Raw genomic sequence first — 23411 nt, 5'->3', positions numbered from 1 at the left:
AAATAAGATCAACAATTATAATCACCCACCTTGAATCTTCAAGCTACCACCAACACTAGGTACTCCAAGCTCCAAGCTTAAAGGTTCAATGGTCAAGATGAATTTGTGGTGGCTAGATGGAGGAAGAAAGGAAGGGGAAGTTGCTGGAAATTGGGAGAGGGAGGGCTGAAAATTCTTCCATGGAAGAGGAAAATGAGAGAATGAAGGAGGAGAGAGAGGAAGGGAAGGTTGTAGGGGAGTCATCATTACTCTCCCTCCTTGGTTAGAGAAAGAAATCATGACCTATGGTGATACAAACAATGCTTGCTAGGGTAGGTTAGGTGTGGGTAGTGTTTAGGATGGGTAGTGTTTATTCCATAGGAATTATAGTGTGTGTGGGTGGTGTACATGGGAACTTGGGCCTGAGAGTGGTCCATATGCTTTTGTACAAAAAGTGGGCCACATGATGAAATGCTCACAACTTTTGATTTATAAGTCGGATGAATGCACAAGATGCGTCGTTGGAATCGCAACGACGATACGGTCACAATGGTATAGGTCTCAACTCGATCCGAGTCGGGTCTTCATGACTGGGCTCACGGATGACCGCAAACACTATCCAAGGGTCACGGGTCGCCGGGATTCGACCGGTAGGACCGCGGGATCAAGATGGATGATCATCTTAAAACTTTGGAGGAGAAGGTTAATGTTTTGCAAGTATCTTAGGATAACCTGGTTCAAACTCAAAAATCTATAATGAAGTACATGAAAAGTACTTCCATTGTATCATTAGGAGTTTGCATTAGCTTGATCCTTCTATGACTACTCCATCATCTGGATCTGATTGAGATCATTTCTTTTTAATACTTATATTTATGGGGCTGTAAAACTTAAACTTTGCTTGTTTGCTTGGATGATTTCTTCACTCTCTTAAACTCCTTGGATGTTATTTCCCTAACTTTGACAATTTCATATGTTAATTTACATTATCTCATTCTTATATTCATATGCTTATTTCTTCTTCTATTAAGTTTTTGTGGTTATTAATTCATTGAATATCTCATTTACTTGATAGATAAATTATTCCTTCCCTTGTTAACTTGTGACAAAAAGGGGGGGAGAGAGTTAGTAATTACTTAAAGAATGTCATGGTTTGAATATATATGTTATGGAATGGAATGCTTTAGAATGGAATGTTTTATGTCATAATATAGAGAAATACAAATTGAGGGGAAGTAGTAAATATTTTAAAATCTTCAACAATCTTCTACAACATAAGTACAAGAGTACAAGGCTTCATTCTGATAATGGTAATCCTAAGTGTTTTGTCATAAAATTGACAAAGAGAGAGATTGTAAGTGCTATAATGTGTAAAGCACACTTCACTTTATTTGTCAAATTTCATTTAGTCAAAATATCTTATCAAATGATCATCAAGTATGATTCAAGATCAAGGTTCAAAACAAGTTCAAGATCAAGCTCGAAAGACAGCATGAAGTCAAGATCTACTAATGTTCTAGTAGAAGATCAAGTTCCTTAGAGAAGTTCAAGTCTCTAATTTACTTCAAGACAATGAAGTTCAGTCCATACATGTATTATAAACCCTGGAAAGACCTTAAGTTTATGTGCTTTTAAAATCTATTTAAAATTAGATTTTTATGCTTGTGTTTAGTTGAGTTTCAACTTGCCTAAGTTTTGGCTCGACCAGTCTAAGATTTTTTTGACCAGTCTTAGTACAAATCGAGTGAAACAAAATTTTGTTGTACCTTCGACCAGTCGAGTGATCTATTTGACTAGTCAAAGGACAATCTTCGATCAGTCGAGAGTTTCTCAGCTCGAAATCTAGCAACTGAATCAGTTCAGATTTTAGCTCCCTCGACCAGTCGAAAACCACCTTCAACCAGTTGAGTAGGGCCTTCGATCAGTCAAAGACTCGTTAAATCTTAACCTGCTCTAATCTGAAAATCCGTTGGAACTGAATTCGGTGCTTGGGCTGGTTGAAGACTACCTTAGGCTTGTCGAAGAAACAACTTTTTTGCCCATAAATTGAGGTTCTCTCTCAATCCAAAAATTCATTCAGGTTTATCTAAATCCTTTTGTAAGTAAGAGAGAAGCCTTAGTTATTGTCAAGCTATTGAATGGTATTTATAAATCATTTTATGGCTTTTTGTTTAATTTCCTTAATCTCAAATTCTGTCATTCTGATTCTAAAAAGAGAGTGAATAGTCTTCTTATTAAGATTTAAGAGAATTAATACAAGTAGCCACTTGGTTTAAATTTTAATTAAAATCAATAGAACTGTGGATCTTTTCTATCGGACTGAACATTGAACATTCGACATTCAAGAAAAGCAGTTCTTCGGCTACAACTTCTTATACGGTGAAGATAAGTATACATTTATTTTCTGTATTTAATTTTTCTAAGATAGCCATAAAATCTGAGTGTTGGTTTTTCTGAGATAAGCCAGAAAATCTAAGTGAGGGGTTTCTTTGTTTGTGATAGCCTGGTGAAATCACAATTGTATCAGGTTTTAAGGTGACCCTGTGAAATCCTTGTTCTTAGTGAAAGCCAAAATTACGTGGAGAGTAATTTTGGGAGTGGAGTAAGTGTGGCTGTTTAAGAACAGTTGTTAATACATTGAGCCACTATAATTTTTGGTGCTGTGGTGAATGTTCTTATCAATTTATGGTGAATGGTTGAAATATTTTAGTTTTATTTACTCTTGCTTAGTTTGAGATTTTGATTCTTATCACATTTGTGAAATAAGGTTGTGCTACCTAAACTTGTTTGGGTGAAGGTTGTCTTACGAATCAGTTTGAATCAACATTTCAATACTAGTGCAATTGAGATCTCTGATTTATTTACTTATTCAGCACTTTTATTCAATTATTTGGCATATTCCTGTTCACCCCCCCTTTAGGTCTAGGGTTCTATTCATCAATAGGGTTAGGGTTAGGGTTAGGGTTAGGTTTTAGTGTTTAGGGATTAAGGATTAGGGTTTAGGGTTAGGGTTAGGGTTTAGTGTTTAGGGATTAGGGATTTTATGATTAGTGTTAGGGGTTAGGATTGTTGAATCAGGTGGCCAGACTATTGAATTGGGTGGCCGAACTATTGAATCGGTGGGTGGCCAGATTGTTGAATCGAGCAGGTTGCCGAACTGTTGAATCGGGTGGCTGGACTATTGAATCAGGTAGGTGGCTGGACTGTTGAATCCGGTGGCCAGACATACTCAAGCCATCCTCCAAATTAACATTTAATAAGAAGAAAAAAAACTTACATATTACCTCTCAATTGGGTGATCGAATTGTTAAATCATTGATAAAGTGGTTGCCACGGCCCGGGCTTGAAATATGAAGGGGAGAGAGAGAGAAGGGGCTTGCCAAACAGATGGGATGGGTTTTTCCGGATCGAGGTTTCTAGTTAAGTGTGGGCATGTGGCAGGTAGGGTGGAGAGAGGGAAAGTCAGGTATTTTTTTCTTACCCTACCCGACAACCCGAGTCAAGTTGGGTTTTGGATCGAGTCGATTCTGACTGGACTGACTTTCGAGTCGAGTCGGGTCAGGTTACTACGTAACTCGAACTTGACTTAGTATGCTTTTAGATCAGGCTACTGCTACTTGATCCGAACCTGCTCAACCATTCAGTTCGGGTTTGACTGAGTCAGACGAGTTGAGTCTACCGAGTTGAGTTGTCCCTTGCCCAGCTCTAGCCTATTTGGGGGAGTACCCAATCGGCGCCCAACTCCCATGAATTCAACACGCTCTTATCATACTAAGTAAACTCAGTTGGGCCGACCCTAAATGTATATGGTTTATCCACACCGTCCATCCATTTTTTTCTTTTCATTTAAGGGGTTGAGCCCAAAATTTAATCATATCCAAAGCTCAAGTGCATCATACCACACTACAAGAAATACCACTTTTAGCAACGAAAATTTTCGTCGCTAAAAGTCAGATTTTCGTAGCTAAAACCATTTAGCGACGAAAATTTTCATCGCCAACTTCGTCTCTAAAAGACCGACGTGCATGCAATTTAACGGTGAAAAAATGAAATCGTCGCTAAAGAAAGACTTTTAGCGACGAAAATTTTCGTCGCTAAAAATCTATGTACGAGACTTTTAGCAGCGAAAATTAATTCGTTACTTTTAGCAGCAAAACTTTTCGTCGCTAAAAAACTACGAAAAACTTTTCGCAGCGAAAATTTTCGCTGCTAAAAAAACTGCGCAAGACTTTCTAGCAGCGAAATCTTTCGCTGCCAAAAGTTTCTGTTTTTAGCGGCGAACATTTTCGTCGCAAAAAAACTATCCAAGCCTTTTAGCAGCGAAAATTTTCGCTGCTAAAATCTAAACTGCAATTATTTAATAGTACATTTTCGCTGCTAAAAATTCGTTCCTTTCTAGCGACGAATATTTTCGTTGTAAAAAAAATTGTACAAGACTTTTAGCAGCGAAAATTTTCGCTGCTGAAAATTCGTTCCTTTCTAGCGACGATAATCAAGTATTATTTTATCGTGAAATTATGTGAAAATTTTCACTAAAAATATTTCCATTTTTTACGACGAATATTTTCATCGCTAAAAACTTTACAAGCCTTTTAGCAGAAAAATTTTCATTTTTAAAAATTCGTTCCTTTCTAGCGACGATAATTTTCGTTGCAAAAAAAACTATACAAGACTTTTAGCAGCGAAAATTTTCGCTGCTAAAAGTATTTCCGTTTTTGACGACGAATGTTTTCGTCGCTAAAAAACTTTACAAGCCTTTTTAGCAGCAAATATTTTCGCTGCTAAAAATTACAATACTTTTAGCTACGAAAGTTTTCGTTGCTAAAAGTCTTTTTTTTAATATACCTCTTAAAATTGCGCTTAAAATTCCTGATATACACCTGTTAACAATATATTTCATCATATTCATCCTGATATACACCTATTATACATATATTTCATCATATTCACATTCACATCCATCTAATTAAATTAATTCAAACCCAAACATAAACTACATTCATCCAAACACAAACAATCTAATCCGCACCACATTCATTCAAAACTTAACATAATAAACAAATATATAAAAAAATCACACAGATGAAGGCGGAGGCGCTGGGGCATCAGTGGATAAGCGTGCAGCGATAACCTGAAACATCTCCATCATCCGTCGCTCATGCTCCACCCGCATCTCCTCCATCCTCTTCTCTTGCTCCTCCCTCTGCCTCGCTAGCTGATCGTCCATCCTCCTCTCCTGCTCCTCCCTCTGCCTTGCCAGCTGCTCCTCCATCCTCCTCTCCTGCTCCTCCCTCTGTCTGTCCAGCTGATCTTTGATGTCATCGACGACGACCCGTAACTGCTGAACCTCTCTCTCTGCAGTATCAGCTCGGCGTACGGCGCTATCGCCAACGACGATGGATCGGCTGGAGGCAGCTCTAGCGGGTGCCATGAGCTTGGCACCATGGCCAAACCCACGCACATATCCAGAACGGGTGCCAAGCACCTGACTCAGGATCTCTGGCTCACTCCGCTGAGTACCATCGGGAGTGGGCTGACTGCGTAAGGTGTTCATCTCCTCCTGTAATGAAAACATATGAATTTTCATAATAAATGACATTATTATAATTTAATGCAAATAAATTTTACAATGTAAGGATCTTTACCCAAATCTCGCTGGCTCTAGGATGTACCCAAGATCCTGTCGACTGCCGACAGTGAGTCCCTTTGTAGAAGTCTACTGGTCCGGGCTCCTGGCCAGTTACGGAATCTCGCTACGCAATCGAAAGGACAATAGAGTTAATATAAATGCATGGAAAGAATATATAAACGTAATAATTACCAATACTTTCTTACCATGTCGTGACGAAGTCGTACAAATGACTTTGAACCAGCTACATGTTCACTTCTAACTTTTCCCTGTTGTCAGAATTTATTTTGCTCCTCTTCTAAACACATTATGCATAATACATTGTTATTAATTATCAATTTAATTATTATGTTAAGATATCATAAAGATATAAATATTACCTGAAAAGAATCAGATGGAAAATCTATCACAGAGTATCCGCCAGTCGTTATGGGTCACGTGGGGCGGTACGGACTGTACGGCCTCCTCGTGGCTCATGCACCGCTTGTATTGCCGGTGTAACTTACTGCGGTAATCCTTGAATCACTCCTTCATCATGTCGTTGACGGCATGAGAGATGTGCGGAACACTCAAATCCAAGTCAAAATTATCCTGCAGTTTTGTAAATAATAGATTAAGATAATAAACTTATTTAAAAAATAACTTAACTGTAAATAAACTTTTATAAAATAAATTTTAATTTAATAAAATTTACCTGAAGGCGCTGACGGATGAGCTGCCGCACATCATCTGTCACGTCCCCCCAACGGGGAGTGGTGGGGGGGATCAGAGATCGGCATAAGACACCGACCTCCGACGTAAACAACATGGCATTGTTCCCAACAGGTCTAATGCAGTCCTGTGGGAACTCTACCGTCACCCTACCCTCACGCGTAAGTCGCTCTAAAAGCAACCCACGCGTGGGTCCACGTCCTCGTCGGCTGGTCGACGACGCTGTTGCAAAAGAAATATGTAAGTTTAAACATAAATAGAAATCATTAAAAGAAATATACGCCTAGACTTACATGCAGTGCCCGGTGTATGCGCGACTGAGGGATCAGACGCCTGCGATGCAACATGTGACGGCGATGCTGGCTCCGTCACTTCACGAGTAGAAGGGGTAGATCCAGTGCGCGAACGACGTACTCTCCCACCTGGTGCCATCACTGAATATGTGCGAGCTACGAACTTATAAATTTAAACAATGTCAATACAAGTGGAATATACTAAAACATTATACAAGTAGTGTTGATGGTACAATGCATGTGTTTATGCTTAGAGAGATGATTAAAATATGATTAGACCATTACACTATAATGCAAGCAGAATATAATAAAACTGTAAATTTTAATTTATAATCATTGGAAATTCCATTATATATTGTCATTCTATATTAAATACACATATTTTGTTGTAATACGAAACAACTTTGAGGTAAACTATCTGAAGTACTCCCTGTGTAAGCTGTCGTATACTTCAGAAGCATATGTCATTTCGTGTGAAGCACTCGACATATTTATAACCAACATGCCAGTCACAATAGGAGATATCTGGTCTCTTGGGACTCCATTCAGATGTGCAAGTGACAGAGTCGCATCTTCCATATCTCGTTTCCCGCGGTTATATATCTCCATCAGCTCTGGAATTTCTTTGAGATAGCATAATCTTTCCTCTGAGTCATCGTTGATATATTCCACTCTACACTCATCTACTTACGGGTATCTCTATGGCCCTACTAGAAGAAGATAGGACCGAAACATCCATCTGCAACTGATGAAGTATGTTGCGTGATTCTGCTACGGAGCACATGATAAGAAATTGACTCAACTCTGCAAATGTAGACTATAAACAAGTCAATAAAAGAATTACTCATGACTTGTAATTTTCACGTATATATGGAATACATAAATTATTCGAATTGAAAAATGACATGTAAATCATGTGTACATTTAATAATCGTCGTCTGTATCACTATCGCTTAGAGCTATTTCTTCACCATCACTATCACTGATCAGTATTTCATCCTCATTGTCCGTAATGTCATCATCAATGAAACCGCTATCATCTGTAACAATATCATGTATTATTGAGGCATCAACATGATCAGGTGACATATCATCTCTATCTAATTGTACCACATCAATATCAACACTTGAATCAGTCCCTGTATCCCTAGATGGCATGTCTTCTTGATATGCTTCTTCAACCCTAAACGTGTCATTTCTCCTATCCTCGCTATCTTCGACTTCTGGTACTGGAATGTCAAATACGTTCCTGGGCTTTATTTTCTGCACCACGTGCCAAGAGTCGCCTAACTTGGTATCAGCGAGATAAAATACTTGTTCGGCTTGGCTAGCGAGGACAAATGGGTTGTCCTTAAACCACTTCCGAGATAAATTTATGCTCGTAAAGTAGTTGTCAGTCTGTATTCCCAACTTCTTATTTCCAATGTCCCACCAATCACATCTAAATAAGTACACCTGCTTTCTCATACAATAACTCAGCTTAATAATATCTATCAAAATGCCATAAAAGTCAATTTCATCCTCCTCATTTGTTTCCTTCACAACCACCCCACTATTTTGTGTGGTCCTGTACTTCTCACGTTCTTCGGTGTGGAATCGAATCCCATTTACAATACAACCTGTATATCTAGATACACGTCTATCAGGGCCATATGCCAGTAAGTATAACGCATCAGACGCATCTGCAGAGTTGCTTGTGCGCAACATCTTCATCTATTATCATGTACAGAATATAATTGTTTAGGGATTTTCATAGGTTGAAATAATGTGCAATACAACGAAAATGCTAAGTGTGGTGAGATACAATGTGAAATCTTACACGGTTGGCGAACCATTCTGGAAAATGATCTTGATGCATTCGATCATAATTTGTGGGAAATTTGGACTTCATCTCGTCTATGTGTTCGCTACACATAAATGGCACGTCATCAGCAAAAAACATTAAGATCATCGTATGTAGAGAAAATAATAATCGAGGGAAGACTTACTCCAAGTACGACTCTATTTCTTCACAATTATGCAACACATACCACCGCGCCTTTGCTTGATCCCCAAGGTCTATATCTTGAAATGTTGGGGATCTTAAAGGACGGACGTTATGTGCAAATATAGATATGAGTCCTTGTTCATGCTCCTGCCCTTCATCGGCATTTCGGTCTTCTCGGTTGAATCTAGTCTATATGCCATGAAGATACATGGAGTAAAATGTAAGGCACTCATTATCAATGTACGCTTCAGCTATCGACCCCTCCGGTCGTGCCTTATTCCTCACAAATTGTTTCAGTGTGTGAAGGTATCTATACACAAAACCACTATGTTATACGTATGAAAACATGGATATGTAGTTTATTGAATGAATAAAAATTTTAACATATTGGTACCACCTTTCAATTGGATACATCCAACGATATTGTACTGGGCCTGCAAGCTTCGCCTCGTGCGGTAAGTGAATCGCTAGGTGTACCATGACATCGAAAAATGTAGGTGGAAATATTCTTTCAAGTTTGCAAAGGATTACGGCAATGTCCCTCTCCAGTCGTTTAATAACATCTACATTCAACGATCTCGAACACAAATCCTTAAAGAATATCCCCAACTCAATCAGTACCGCACTGATATCCTTGCTCAAGAATCCACGAATCGCAACCGGCAGTAGGCGTTGCAGAAGGACGTGACAATCATGACTTTTCATTCCTGTTACCTTACAGTCCGTAACGTTTACGCGCCGAGATATGTTTGACGCATACCCATCGGGAAACTTCACCGATCTCAACCATTCACATAAACGCTTTCTCTCTAGTTTTGTCAACGTGTAGCAGGCTGCTGGTATAGTATACGAATTTCCATGTGGTTGCAAGTGCAACTCTTTCCTTAAACCCATTTCTTGTAGATCCAATCGAGTCTTAAAACTGTCTTTTGTTTTCTTCTCTATGTTCATCAATGTTCCAAAGACATTGTCACATATATTTTTCTCAATATGCATGACATCCAAGTTGTGTCGCAATTTCAGATCACTCCAATAGGGCAACTCAAAAAAGATGCTCTTCTTTCTCCAATTATAGTCCAATACTGTACGTTTCCTCTTCTTCAAGTGCGATGTCTTACCAAATCTAACCTGTGAAATGTTACTCAGTTGTTGCATCACGTCTTCTCCAGATAGCTCTTTTGGAGGTGACTTATGATCTTGTTTGCTATCAAAGATCATCGTCTTCCTACGCCAACTATGATCGCTTGGAAGGAAGCGACGATGGCCTATATAACATGTTTTCCTACCATGCTTCAATGACAATGAACAAGTCTCAATACCACGTGTAGGACAAGCCAACTTGCCCTTCGTGCACCACCCAGACAAATTTTCATATGCGGGAAAGTCATTTATTGTCCACAAGACCGCTGCATGCAATCGAAATGTCTGTCCTGCAAATGTATCATACGTTTATACACCTTGACTCCACAACTCGTTTAACTCGTCTACTAACAGTCGTAAATACACATCAATATCATTCCCAGGTGACCTAGGTCCAGAATAAGCAATGACATCATGAAAAATGACTCCTTCATACACAACCAAGGAGGTAAATTGTAGGGCATAAGTATCACTGGCCACATACTGTACGAACTACTCATATTACCAAATAAATTAAAACCATCACTTGCAAGGCCTAGTCGAACATTGCAAGAATCCTCTGCAAACCAGTCATATTGCTTGTCAAAATTTTGCCAGGCTTCAGAGTCTGCAGGGTGTCTCAGTGTACTATTATTATGAACACGTTTCTCCTTATGCCACCTCATATCTTTAGCTATCTTGCAAGACATAAATAGTCTTTGCAATCCGGATTTCAATGGGAAGTACCTTAACATTATTTTAGGAAATTTAATTTATATTTTGTAACGACCTTGGAAATTTTTGTGCTAATCTTTCCTTAAGTAGTTGTTTTGGGGTAATTAGCGCTTTACTTGATTGCTTGTGAAATTCGCATCAATCACTTTAAATTGTATCTGCATGGCTCTAAACGTGCAGATTAGTGAGCGCTACGTTACTCTGAAATCTGGGATCCATCGCTAAATCCAGTTGTTCTGGGGAATTTTTGGAAGATCTGGATCGGACCTAGACCGCGCATCGAAAGTCCGATGGCGATGATCTTAGGCTGTTGCGGTCACTGAGTTGGGCTTGGTCTTCACCTCAAAAATCAAGTCGATCTGATGTTCTGGGTCGATTTGATTGAGTTCGGAGTGAAGAGTGTGAGAACGGTTGGAATTTAATAAGCTTTTTATGAAATCTGAGTCGTGTGGCGTGGGCGACGATTTTAAGCTATCTGACCGTTGGATTCTGACCCAATTTCACCCTCTGATCAGGATGGTTGGCCCAGGCATATCCTAGTGCTTGTGGACCTGATCGAGTTTCCGTGACCGTTGAATTGAGTGTGGTCCGCCACGGCTGATCTGAAGAGCCGGTCGGTACGAAAACTCAGCCTGACCTAGATCCATGGTCAGTGAGCTTAAGTCCGACCTTTCGTGGTTATAGGCCCACCAGAAGTGCTTCGTTGGATCGAGAAAGGCGTACTTTGGTTATTACCTAAGTATACCTTGACCCTGGGGTTATTTCCATCATTTTAAGGCCTATATATAGTCCTTAAACCCTAGCTCTCATTTCCATACGAATTTTCTCTAACCCTAGCTTGGAGAGAGAGTGGAAAAGAGAGAGTTAGTGAGAGAGATTGGTTGGTGAATCATCTTGATTCTTCCTTGTTCTTCTTCACCTTTGAACCTTCACTTTGAATCGTTCCTCTGACGATTCTGAGTTCTTTTGGGGTAAGTTAACCTAACCCTAACCTGTGTTAGAACTTAGATTAGACTTGGTGTTGTTGTATCTCATTTCTATCCTTATTTTAGGGTATTCTTGCGCCGTTGACGAAGACAACTCGTCTAAATCAGTTCGGCTATTCTTTCCTCGCTTAAGGTGCGGACTTTAAGTGTATAGGTTATGGTTTTCAAGGCTTTCAATCCCAGTTAGTGATTTATTCTTGTTATGGATGAGATTTCACATGTCAAATGTTATGTTTACATTGCTTTCCTGATATGCATGTGCTATATTGAGATTTGTGTATTCTAAGTGTATTTATAAAGTACCGTATACGTATAAAATACGCACTTATGTTTGCCATGATTATTGGTCATGTATGTATGCTAGATGCATGTATGACAACTCCTTGATAAAAGGAATTGTCTAAGTGCATGTATTTCAACATGCGTCATGTATGTTGTTCCATGTATGCTAAGTGTTTGTAGAAATGCATGAATGACCTAAGTGTAACTGATTACACTAAATGCAGGCGTTGAGAAGTGGTTCTCAATACTTCTATGGATGCGCATGATTTCCCTTATGCATTTACATTCCAAGTTATTTAAATTCAAGCATCTCCTATGCTTACATTTATGTTAAGTTGATATTATTCGATGTGTATGTAACATGATTTGAGTTATTGTTCCATTATTGTTTTACATTCCATATGAATATCTGTAGAAGTGTAGGATATTTGGGACTATGCCTTAGTCCAGTAAATCGGTAATTGACCCTATATTCGTGGTTGAGATTGCTTTCGCCACGTAGGACGTATTAGACGAACCCGAGTCGTATTAGAGTTGTCGGTAGTGGTTTGGCCACGCGGAGTGTTTGCGCACTCTATGTCGTTCAATTCAACGTGCGCTCGTGCTAGTCGAGTTCGTCAAGTAACCCGATTGTCCGTTGTATGTAAACCATGTATGGACGCTACTGCTTGAATCTAGGGTACCGAACTTACCAGTGAAATCCTATTAACCATGGTACCTGATCCGCTAAGACTCATGAGCCGGACATGGTGGTATGGGACACCGTGGCCGAGCTGTCGGCCTACGCTGGGGTGACGAGCCTCCCCGTAGTGACCAGTGAGCAACTAAACTCGTGAACCGATTATGGTGGTATGGGACACTATATTCGTGCTGTCGGCCTACATTAATTGGTGACGAGCCCTTTGTAGTAACCTCGAGCATACCTGGATACCGCAAGGAGGTGACGAGCCGATCTGTGGTAGTAAGGGCATGAAAGGCGTGCATTGATTGGTGACGAGCCCTTTGCTACGACCTCAAATGTATGATCGTATGAAATGTCTAGGATTGACGACCCTAGAATGGATCACTGTTTGGATGGTGACATGAGGAAGGTATCTTAGCTTCCCAATCCTGTTGTGTGAAATGGACTAATAACAACTTGGTAATCATATTCATGCACTGCATTTGCATGTGCTTTGTAGATGTGGCGCACTTTGAGGCGATGTCATGCGTAACGTAAGATGAAGGCGCTGAGGGTGTACATGTGAGGGCACGCATCATACCGCATTCATACTTGCATTAACAAGAGTACTTAGGATTTATTTAATTGTCATGCTTTATTATTACTGTTTGATTGAACTGATAACATGTTAACCAGTGACTTATTGTTCCGAGTTGATCACTCACTCCCACGTTTCTGAGGCGGTGTTACACACCCACCAGACTCTGTCTTAGGCCCTGATGTTGCAGATGTGGATGCGACGTCTGAGGCAGAGCGGGAGCTGGATGACGACGAGGCTGCCTTCTCCTATATGCAGTTTTCAGACGGGTTCTAGCGAGCCTCGGTCTGTTGCGCGGGATCTATGGGATTACTATTTTGGGAACTGAAATGATGTAACTTGTACTTATAATTTTGATAAATAACACTTTTACACGATCTGGTTGTATATGTAATTCAGGGATTTACACTTGTACACATATTTTACTATAAGTCTTCCGCTTGCTTTATTCACTTATCCTGAATCATATCTGCGTTTTGGCTTAATCTATCCCATGTTTATGTGCTAATACAATCAACATACATCATTCATTAATTATGTTGCATAAGTGATGTTTTGGAACTCGGGAGCTGAGTTATGCTCGACCCACGAATTTCAGGGCGTTACAAGTTGGTATCAGAGCATGATCTGGATTAAACCGGACCTGGGTTATGGTCACACACCGCACGTTGTCACCACTATAGTGTAATTGGGTGCGGGTCTATCATCGCTTTGTGTTTGTGCTCCGTAGTTTCTATCGGCGAAAGTTTCCTGAAAACCTTTACCGAGGAGTCTGTACCCTTACGTGATCACACACAGCGACCCGAAACCTGTTCTAGACCCTCTATTAATGAGTGTAGATGGTCTACCTTCCCATTATTCAGTTTTAAACCTTCCAGAAATCGCTGTTTGCATCAGATTTCTGTCAGAATGACCCGATAAGCTTCAAATTACACAAGGGGCCAATCGGGGCATTTTCTGTGGGACCCAGGGGGGGAACCACATCATTTGGACCAAGGAGGACCAGGAGGACCTCGCCAAATCGGCGAGGCATCGCCGATATGTCAAGAGAACGGCTATTCCATCGCCGGTTCGCGAGGGATCGCCGGTCGGCGGGCCGACGCGGGCCGATCGTCCATGAGGCTTGTGTGGCCCACCCCTCCACGGTTTTCATTTTAAAACCCTTCCTTTCATCTATTTCCTTCACAAAACCCTCTTCCAAGCTCTCCTTTTCTTCAACAACCTCTCCAAACTCTCTCAAATCTCTCCCAAATCTTCATCTTCCTTCCATTTTCGTGCAAACCCATCACCCCATTCTCAAATCTTCCATCCCATTGCTGATTTCTCCATCTTTCCCTCTCATTTGAGCCCTTTCATTCCCTTTTTGGCTCATAGTGTGTGGAAGCTTCACCATCTTCCTATTTCTCTCTTTCTCTCATTTCTCATGGCCCTCTTTGAGATTGTGACGGCCATCTTTTCCATTTCTTCCCTTCTTTCCTTGATGGGGAAGAAGAGAGCGCCCGTGGATGAAGCCGGGCCAAGCCGCCCAACCCGTGCACGGAGGCCGAGAGGTGCCGCCGCTAGCACGTCCGCCACGCGCGAGTTCCAGACGAAGCGGGACCTCGATCCTCGAGCTCCGGTCAGTAGGACTTTGTTGGCGGAATTGTCGCATGGAGTCTATGAGGGGCGTAGAGTCCTTTTGAGGCTCATGTTGATCCGCGGCTCTTTGGTGAGTTCTTTTTGTTGGAGCGCCTAGAAGGGGCTGGTTGGGGTCCCTTGTTCGAAGGCGAGTATCGCGCGAATGCTAACACTGTTCGGGCCTTCTATGCCAACATTCTGGAGCCTTCGCTGGATCCTCTGCAGTTCAAGATTTCCTGTGGTAGCGGTCGAGTTGGAATTGTCAATGTTGCTTTGATATCCCGACTCTTGAAGGTGCCACTTGGGGAAGTGCATGCCCGCGAGAAGAATGTGGACAGTGTGCGCGAGAGGGATCGTCGCGATCCTTGTGTGGTCGTCTGGTTGAATGGCAGCCGAATAAGAGTCTTTTGGCTTCTCACATGACGGACGACTTCCGTTTGTTTCACCACATCTTTACGTTCAATGTGTATTCGAGATGGAGTAACCGCAGCGAGTGTACGCGCCTGATGGTAGATTTTCTATATCAGGTGGGGCAGGAAGCGAAGTTGTGTGTGCCGACGTCCATCTGCGCCAGATTATTCTCATCGCTCGTTCGAGTAGACGGACCGAGTCTCTTCCCTTTGGCCGCCTCATTTGCAAGATTGCACATGAGTTTGGCTATAGGCTTGGAGCTGAGAAGCCGGTCCCTGTTCGTCATCTCAACTTGAGGACCCTTAAGCCGATGGAGGTTGGTTCTGGTCGGCTTGCCTCGAGGGTGAGGCCGGGTCTGAGAGTGATGATGAGAGTTATGCTGAAGGTGGTGCGGAGTCTGAGGAAGAAGCAGAGCAAGACGAGGAAGAGAGTGGGGCACAGGATTCGAGTGATCGCTCTCTCCTCCTATGGCGCCAGAGCAGGGTGCAGAGCAGATTGCCAAAGATGCCGTCTTACACGGCTTGAAGAAGGGCAAGCTGCTTTACACCAAGAGATGGTGGATCTTCGAGGCTTGGTTAAGCACAAGTTCAAGAAGATGTCCCGGACTTTGAAGTCTATCCTGTGTTGCTTGCAGGATAAGGGTGCTCCGCCTCCATCTCCTGACTCCGACGAGTAGCATCGTCGTGGCCGTCTTTGCTTTGTTTGGTGTTTCTTTCTGTGTGTGGCCGTTGTTGGCTTGTAGTTGGAGTTGTTGTAGTGTGGTAGTTGTTAGTGGTTGTAGTAGTTGTGGTTGTTTGTAGTGTTAGATGTTGTTGTTTTCATGCTTTCCTAGTCGTGATTCATGTATTGCCGCACTACTTGTATTGCGACGATTTTGATTAATGGAATGCATGTGGTTTGTTTTGGTGTTGTGCTGTTGTGTTGTTGTTGTGTGGATGGATTATGTGACTTAGAATCTGAAGTTGCATCCTTTGATTTAATGTAGGGATGCCTCCTAAGGGTTCGAAGGCTTGGCCCGTCTTTCTCTGATTGAGTCGCTTCGGGGTTCCTCCCTTGAGCGATAGCCGGTCAGATCCACGGTCCATCTCGTGCCGTGTTGGGTCGACACCTATGGCTCCTCCATCACACCCTCGGTTCTGAGCCGAGCCATGCACCTTCTTCTGCACTCCACTGTTGATAGGTTTGAGCAGATGATGTTGTTGATGCAGCCGCAGCAGCAGTATCAGCAGCAGCGGCAGCAGCAGGAGTTCCTCTCCTCCATGGTTGGCATCTTTGCTCAGTCGGTAGGGGCGACTCCACTGTTTCACCTATGCCTCCATCCGGGAGTGCCAGTGCCAGTGTTAGTGCCAGCGGCATTGAGCGATTCCAGCGCTTGAGACCTCCTACTTTGCGGGTTCTCATGACCCGAGGAGGCCGAGTATTGGATTGACCGCATCTCTAAGATGCCGAGGCCGTTGCACTGCTCTGAGGTCGAGCAGTTGAGCTTGCCACCTTCATGTTTGAGAAGGAGGCCGGTTTGTGGTGGGACAGTGTGCTTCGCCTGTCGAGGAGGACTTCGTGTGGTCGTGGTGCGTTTGAGGCGCGCTTCCACGAGAAGTATTTCCTGATGTCGACATGAGAAGGAGAGTGAGTTCCTTCGCCTCCGCCGGGGAGGGTTGTCGGTTACTGAGTATGAGAACCGGTTTACCTTGAGTTGGGGCGGTATGTTCCTTTGATCTGGGCGATCAACCGATGAGGATGCGGCGTTTTTATGAGGTTGAGGACTGAGATCCGATCGAAGATTTCCTTGTGCTAGCATTTCTTCATATGCGGAGCTAGTGAGCATGTCCGTGCGAGAGCAAGACGGAGATAGAGCGTCCCGCATGCGAGCACCGATGCCTCCTAGGCCGAGACCGGATTTCCATGGTGCACCTTTCCTTGGCAAGAGGCCGCGTGTTGATTCTCCTCCTTGGCGTTCAGCGGCGCCCGCTCAGCAGATGAGAGCCGATCTTGAGATGTTCTTATTGTGGGAAGGTTGGGCACTTGGACCGTTTTGCTTTTCCCGTATGCGAGCGGTGGTTTTACTCCACCGCAGAGGGTTAGCCGTCCGATGCCTCGGTTATTTCTCCTCCTCCTCTTCGATCGGCGCCAGCTCATCCATCCTTCACCTCGCTTCAGGCCACCTCGGCGGCCCATGGTTCCTCCGCCGAATCGTCGGCGAGGCTCGTGTTCATGCGCTTTCAGCCAAGCGCCTATGTTTGACTTGGTGCCGAGGTCCTTTGAGGTGACAGCGCATATGGAAGGTATTCCCGTTTCTGTGCTAGTGGATACAGGGTCCACTACTTCTCTTATTTCTTATGCGGCAATTAGGCGTTTGGGTTTGAGATCTGTTCCTATGCTTGCAGTGACGCTTACTACCGCTACGGGGATGTCCTCTGCCTTGGGCAAGCGTTGTATGGATTGTTTGGTCGATCGGGGAAGTGGATCGATCCGTGTTGATTTGCTAGTCGCACCGCTTTATCACTACGATGTTATTATGGGTATGGATTGGCTCACGAGGATGCGGGCTGAGATTGATTGTGAAGCTAGATCAGTGACGATCCATGGACCTGAGGGCGAGATTGTTACTTTCCCGGTTCAGGTCAGTTACCCTATTCGTATTGATTTTTATTCTTCTCTGTTGGAGAGTTCGGCCGAGTCGGCGTTGGTTAGTACGCCGTTAGTTCTGGAGTTTGAAGATTTGTTTGAGTCGATTCCTGGATTACCTCCTCAGCGTGAGATTGATTTTGCTATCGATCTTATGCCTGGTGCGGCGCCCATTTCTTTACCCACCTATCGGATGCCTTCGAGTGAAATGGAGGAGTTGAGGAAGCAGATAGATGGTTTGCTAGAATTGGGTTTTATTCGGCCCAAGTGTGTCTCCTTGGGGAGCACTGTTTGTTTGTGAAGAAGAAGGATGGTTCCTTGCGATTGTGTATTGATTATCGCAGTTGAACTAAGTAACTGTGAAGAATAAGTACCCCTTGCCCGGTGATTGATGATCTGTTTGATCGTTGAAGGGGGCACGGTACTTTCGAAGGTTGATCTGCAATCAGGGTATCATCATTTGCGCGTCAAGGATGGGGACGTGCGGAAGACCGCTAGGACCAGCTCCGGTCATTATGAGTTCCTTGTGATGTCGTTCGATAACGCACCGGCCGTGTTCATGGATCGGATGAACAGGGTGTTTCGGCCGTTTCTGTTTCGATTCGTCATTGTATTTATTGATGACATCTTGATTTATTCGGCGACGAGCACGAGGAGCACTTAAGAGCGGTTTTGGGTACTCTTAGGGAGCATCGGCTTTTCGCACAGTTCAAGAAGTGTGATTTCCGGAAAGAGGAAGTCAAGTTCTGGGACATGTTGTGTCCAAGGAAGGTATAGCCGTCGACCTTGCCAAGGTAGGTGCAGTGCAGGACTGCCTGGTTCGATTTTCGAGGTGAGGAGTTTTCTTGGCCTTGCAAGGATATTATCGACGCTTTATTCGGGACTTCTCGAAGATTGCCAGACCGTTGTCGTAGGTGACACGGAAGGATTTGAAGTTTGCTTGGAGTGAGCGGGCGGAGTTAGCTTTTCGAGATCTGAAGGACAAGTTGACGTCCGCCCTGTGCTAGTATTGCAGAGCAAGGGGTTAAGTATATTATTTATACCGACGCCTCTCGCGTTGGTCTAGGTTGTGTCCTTATGCAGAAGGACGGGGTGATTGCTTATGCTTCGTGTCAATTAAGGAAACACGAAGAGAATTACCCTACGCACGACTTGGAATTGGCAGTTGTCATCTTCACATTAAAGCTTTGGAGACATTACTTCTATGGTGAGGAGTTCGAGCTCTTTTGCGACCACAAGAGCCTTAAGTATATTTTCACGCAGCGTGATTTGAATATGAGGCAGCGCAGATGGATGGAAACATTGAAGGACTTCAAGTTCGATGTTTCTTACCATCCTGGTAAGGCGAACCTTGTGGCAGATGCGTTGAGTCGCAAGAAGGCTTTGGAGTTTGCGGCTCCGCTGATGATAGCAGAGTGGGAGATGTTGGAGTTCGTGCGCGATTTTGAGCAGAAGCTTACGGTGGTTGAGCCGTATGAGGTTATCGCACACATTCGTGTACAGCCCGTCATCGACGAGAGGATCGTTGCAGCTCAGGTAGATGATGAGCTCTTGGTGAAGATGAGGCAGCGGGTTGGTACAGATGGGAACTCCGACTGGAGTGTTAGTTCTGATGGGGGCCTACGTTTTCGTGGCCGGTTATGTGTTCCTGACATCCCTGACTTGAGACGTGAGGTTCTCGAGTTAGCCCATAGTTCTAAACTTGCGATGCATCCATGAAGCACGAAGATGTATCAGGATATGAAGAGGTCTTATTGGTGGGACAATATGAAGGTCCAGATTGCTGAATTTGTTTCTCGTTGTCTCACGTGCCAGCAGGTTAAGGCAGAGCATCGCCGACCTCCTGGGCTGTTGCAGCCCATGCCCATAGCTGAATGGAAGTGGGATTTCATCTCTATGGATTTTATTTCTGGGTTGCCGAGGACGAGAAAGGGATTTGACTCTATTTGGGTGATCGTCGATCGATTAACGAAGTCGGCGCATTTCTTACCGATCGAGTCACTTACTCTGCAGACGAATTGGCTAGGTTGTATATCAAGGAGATAGTGCGTCCGCATGGAGTTCCCCCTGGAGATTGTGTCCGATAGAGACACGCGCGTTTACATCTATCTTACGGACTCGTATCCGAGGAAGCGAATGGGTGTGGCGAAGTTCACGCGTTTCATCCGCAAACAAATGGGCCGACGGAGCGCGTGAATCAAGTCTGGAAGATATGTTGCGAGCTTGTGTTTTGGATTTCAAAGACAAAGACGGTTGGGATGATTGTCTTCAGAATGCAGAGTTCGCTAATAATAGTTTCCGGGCGAGTATCGGTATGGCTCCCTTCGAGGCGTTGTATGGTCGCCCGTGCAGCACCACATGGGCAGAAAGTGGTGAGCGTAGTTTGCTTGGCCCGAAGTTGGTGGGTGACTTTTGAGAAGGTTGACATCATTCGACGCCGACTTCTGACAACGCAGAGCAGACAGATGTGATCTTGATACTGGCGTCGACCGCTTGAGTTCGTAGTGGGAGATCATGTTTTTCGAAGGTCTCTCCTATGAAGGGAGTTTTGTTCGGTAAGAAGGGAAGGCCGAGAGATTTATCGTCCATTTCAAGTTACGGATCGAGTGGGAGCGGAGCACCGCTTGCTTTGCCCACACCTCTTGCGGGCGTGCATAACGTATTTCATATCTCTATCTGAAGAAGTACGTTCCTGATCCTTCGCATATTATCAGTTGGGAGCAAGTGCAGTTAAGTGAGGATGCCACTTATGTGCTACTGACACGTATTCTGGATAGAAAGGAGCAGGTACTGCGTAGCAAAGTTATCCCTCTCGTGAAGGTGTTATGGTCGCATCATGGCGTAGAAGAGGCTACTTGGGAATCTGAAGCTGAGGTCAGGAAGACCTACCCTCTGATCCTCGAGGCTTATATGCGATTGCATCAGGAGCATCATCTGCTCCAACCTATATAACGACCTTGGAAATTTTGTGCTAATCTTTCCTTAAGTAGTTGTTTTGGGGTAATTAGCGCTTTACTTGATTGCTTGTGAAATTCGCATCAATCACTTTAAATTGTATCTGCATGGCTCTAAACGTGCGATTAGTGAGCGCTACGTTACTCTCAAAATGGGATCCATCGCTAAATCCGGTTGTTCTGGGGAATTTTTGGAATATCGGACTTGGACCGCGCATCGAAAGTCCGATGGCGATGATCTTAGAGCTATTGCGGTCACCGAGTTGGGCTTGGTCTTCACCTCAAAAATCAAGTCGATCCGATGTTCTGCAGGTCGATTTGATTGAGTTCGGAGTGAAGAGTGTGAGAACGGTTGGAATTTAATAAGCTTTTATGAAATCCGAGTCGTGTCGCCTGCGCGATGATTTTAAGCTATCGACCGTTGGATTCCTGACCCAATTTCACCCTCCGATCGGGATGGTTGGCCCAGGCATATCCTAGTGCTTGTGGACTTGATCGAGTTTCCGTGACCCGTTGAATTGAGTGTGGTCGCCACGGCTGATCTGAAGAGCGGTCGGTACGTACGAAAACTCACCCTGACCTAGATCCATGGTCGATGAGCTTAAGTCCGAGGCCTTTCGTGGTTATAGGCCCACCAAGTGCTTCGTTGGATCGAGAAAGGCGTACTTTGGTTATTACCTAAGTATACCTTGACCCTTAGGGTTATTTCCATCATTTTAAGGCCTATATATAGTCCTTAAACCCTAGCTCTCATTTCCATACGAATTTTCTCTAACCCTAGCTTGGAGAGAGAGTGGAAAGAGAGAGTTAGTGAGAGAGATTGGTTGGTGAATCATCTTGATTCTTCCTTGTTCTTCTTCACCTTTGAACCTTCACTTTGAATCGTTCCTTTGGCGATTCTGAGTTCTTTTGGGGTAAGTTAAACTAACCCTAATTTGTGTTAGAGCTTAGATTAGACTTGGTGTTGTTGTATCTCATTTCTATCCTTATTTTAGGGTATTCTTGCGCCGTTGACGAAGACAACTCGTCTAAATCAGTTCGGCTATTCTTTCCTCGCTTAAGGTGCGGACTTTAAGTGTATAGGTTATGGTTTTCAAGGCTTTCAATCCCATTAGTGATTTATTCTTGTTATGGATGAGATTTCACATGTCAAATGTTATGTTTACATTGCTTTCCTGATATGCATGTGTTATATTGAGATTTGTGTATTCTAAGTGTATTTATAAAGTACCGTATACGTATAAAATACGCACTTATGTTTGCCATGATTATTGGTCATGTATGTATGCTAGATGCATGTATGACAACTCCTTGATAAAAGGAATTGTCTAAGTGCATGTATTTCAACATGCGTCATGTATGTTGTTCCATGTATTGCTAAGTGTTTGTAGAAATGCATGAATGACCTAAGTGTAACTGATTACACTAATTGTGGGCGTTGAGAAGTGATTCTCAATACTCCTATGGATGCGCATGATTTCCTTATGCATTTACATTCCAAGTTATTTAAATTCAAGCATCTCCTATGCTTACATTTATGTTAAGTTGATATTATTCAGATGTGTATGTAACATGATTTGAGTTATTGTTCCATAACTACTGTTTTACATTCCATATGAATATATGTAGTAGTGTAGGATGTTTGGGACTATGCATTAGTCCAGGAGATCGGTAATTGACCCTATATACGTGGTTGAGATTGCTTTCGCCACGTAGGACGTATTAGACGAACCCGAGCCGTATTAGAGTTGGCGGCAGTGGTTTGGCCACGCGGAGTGTTTGCGCACTCTATGTCGCTCAATTCAACGTGCGCTCGTGCTAATCGAGTTCGTCAGTAACCCGATTGTCCGTGTATGTTAACCATGTATGGGCGCTCTGCTTGAATCTAGGTACCGAACTTACATGAAATCCTAATAACCATGGTACGATCCGCTAAGACTCATGAGCGGACATGGTGGTATGGGACACCGTGGTCGGGCTGTCCTAGGCTGGGGTGACGAGCCTCCCGTAGTGACCAAAGTGAGCAACTAAACTCGTGAGCCGATTATGGTGGTATGGGACACTATATTCGTCTTTGTCGGCCTACATTGATTGGTGGACGAGCCCTTTGTAGTGACCTCGAGCATACCTGGATACCGCAAGGAGGTGGACGAGCCGATCTGTGGTAGTAAGGGCATGAAAGGCGTGCATTGATTGGTGAGCCCTTTGCTACGACCTCAACTATATGATCGTATGAGATGTCTAGGATTGACGACCCTAGTATGGATCACTTTTTGGATGGTGATATGAGGAAGGTATCTTAGCTTCCCAATCCTGATGTATGAATTGGACTAATAACAACTTGGTAATCATATCCATGCACCGCATTTGCATGTGCTTTGTAGATGTGGCGCACTTTGAGGCGTCATGCGTAACGTAAGATGAAGAGGCGAGGGTGTACGCGTGAGGGCACGCATCATATTGCATTCATACCGCATTAACAAGAGTACTTAGGATTTATTTAATCTGCTTTATCATACTTGTTTGATTGAGCGATAGCATGTTAACCGATTGCCTTATTGTTCCAGAGTTGATCACTCACTCCCACGTTTCAGGGGCGGTGTTTCACACCCCCGACTCTGTCTTAGGCCCTGATGTGCAGATGTGGATGCGCGTCGAGGCAGAGCGAGCCGGATGATGATGCGGAGGCAGCAGTGCCTTCTCCTATATGCGGCTGATTTCGACGGGTTCTAGCGAGCCTCGGTGCATCATGCTGCACGGATCTATGGGATTACTATTTTGGGAATTGAAATGATGTAACTTGTACTTATAAATTTTGATAAAT

The 23411-nt window shown here is 43.5% G+C and overlaps 2 protein-coding genes across 2 annotated transcripts; both read right to left on the bottom strand.

The window, feature by feature from the left end:
- Positions 1-701: 701 nt before the first annotated feature.
- LOC131254207 (uncharacterized) lies at positions 702-5853 on the bottom strand. The gene is made up of 4 exons (XM_058255205.1): positions 5815-5853; positions 5625-5732; positions 5220-5539; positions 702-711 (listed from the first exon to the last, which is right to left on the bottom strand). Exons 1-4 carry the CDS (start codon positions 5815-5817, stop codon positions 702-704), a joined length of 441 nt encoding a protein of 146 aa, XP_058111188.1. The 5' UTR covers positions 5818-5853.
- A 277-nt stretch (positions 5854-6130) lies between these two features.
- On the bottom strand, positions 6131-6841 carry LOC131254206 (uncharacterized). Its single transcript, XM_058255204.1, has 3 exons — positions 6613-6841; positions 6303-6541; positions 6131-6199 (listed from the first exon to the last, which is right to left on the bottom strand). The coding sequence occupies exons 1-3, from the start codon at positions 6749-6751 to the stop codon at positions 6131-6133; spliced, it is 447 nt and encodes a 148-aa protein (XP_058111187.1). The 5' UTR covers positions 6752-6841.
- Between the last annotated feature and the right edge of the window lie 16570 nt (positions 6842-23411).

This window comes from Magnolia sinica, chromosome 8 (assembly GCF_029962835.1).
Source record: "Magnolia sinica isolate HGM2019 chromosome 8, MsV1, whole genome shotgun sequence".
Classification (NCBI taxonomy): domain Eukaryota; kingdom Viridiplantae; phylum Streptophyta; class Magnoliopsida; order Magnoliales; family Magnoliaceae; genus Magnolia; species Magnolia sinica.
The sequence above is the reverse complement of the archived record's forward strand: the minus strand, read 5'-3'. Positions and strand labels throughout refer to the sequence as shown.

What these genes read in the sequence shown, in the direction of transcription:
- LOC131254207 (XM_058255205.1), bottom strand. An exon ending in CTAGAGCCAGCGAGATTTGG is followed by an intron (nt 5,540 to 5,624) that starts GTAAAGATCCTT and finishes TTTTCATTACAG; the next exon opens with GAGGAGATGAACACCTTACG.
- LOC131254206 (XM_058255204.1), bottom strand. Translation starts at nt 6,751, where the DNA reads ATGGCACCAGGTGGGAGAGTACGTCGTTCGCGCACTGGATCTACCCCT. An exon ending in GCATACACCGGGCACTGCAT is followed by an intron (nt 6,542 to 6,612) that starts GTAAGTCTAGGC and finishes CTTTTGCAACAG; the next exon opens with CGTCGTCGACCAGCCGACGA. An exon ending in TCATCCGTCAGCGCCTTCAG is followed by an intron (nt 6,200 to 6,302) that starts GTAAATTTTATT and finishes ACAAAACTGCAG; the next exon opens with GATAATTTTGACTTGGATTT.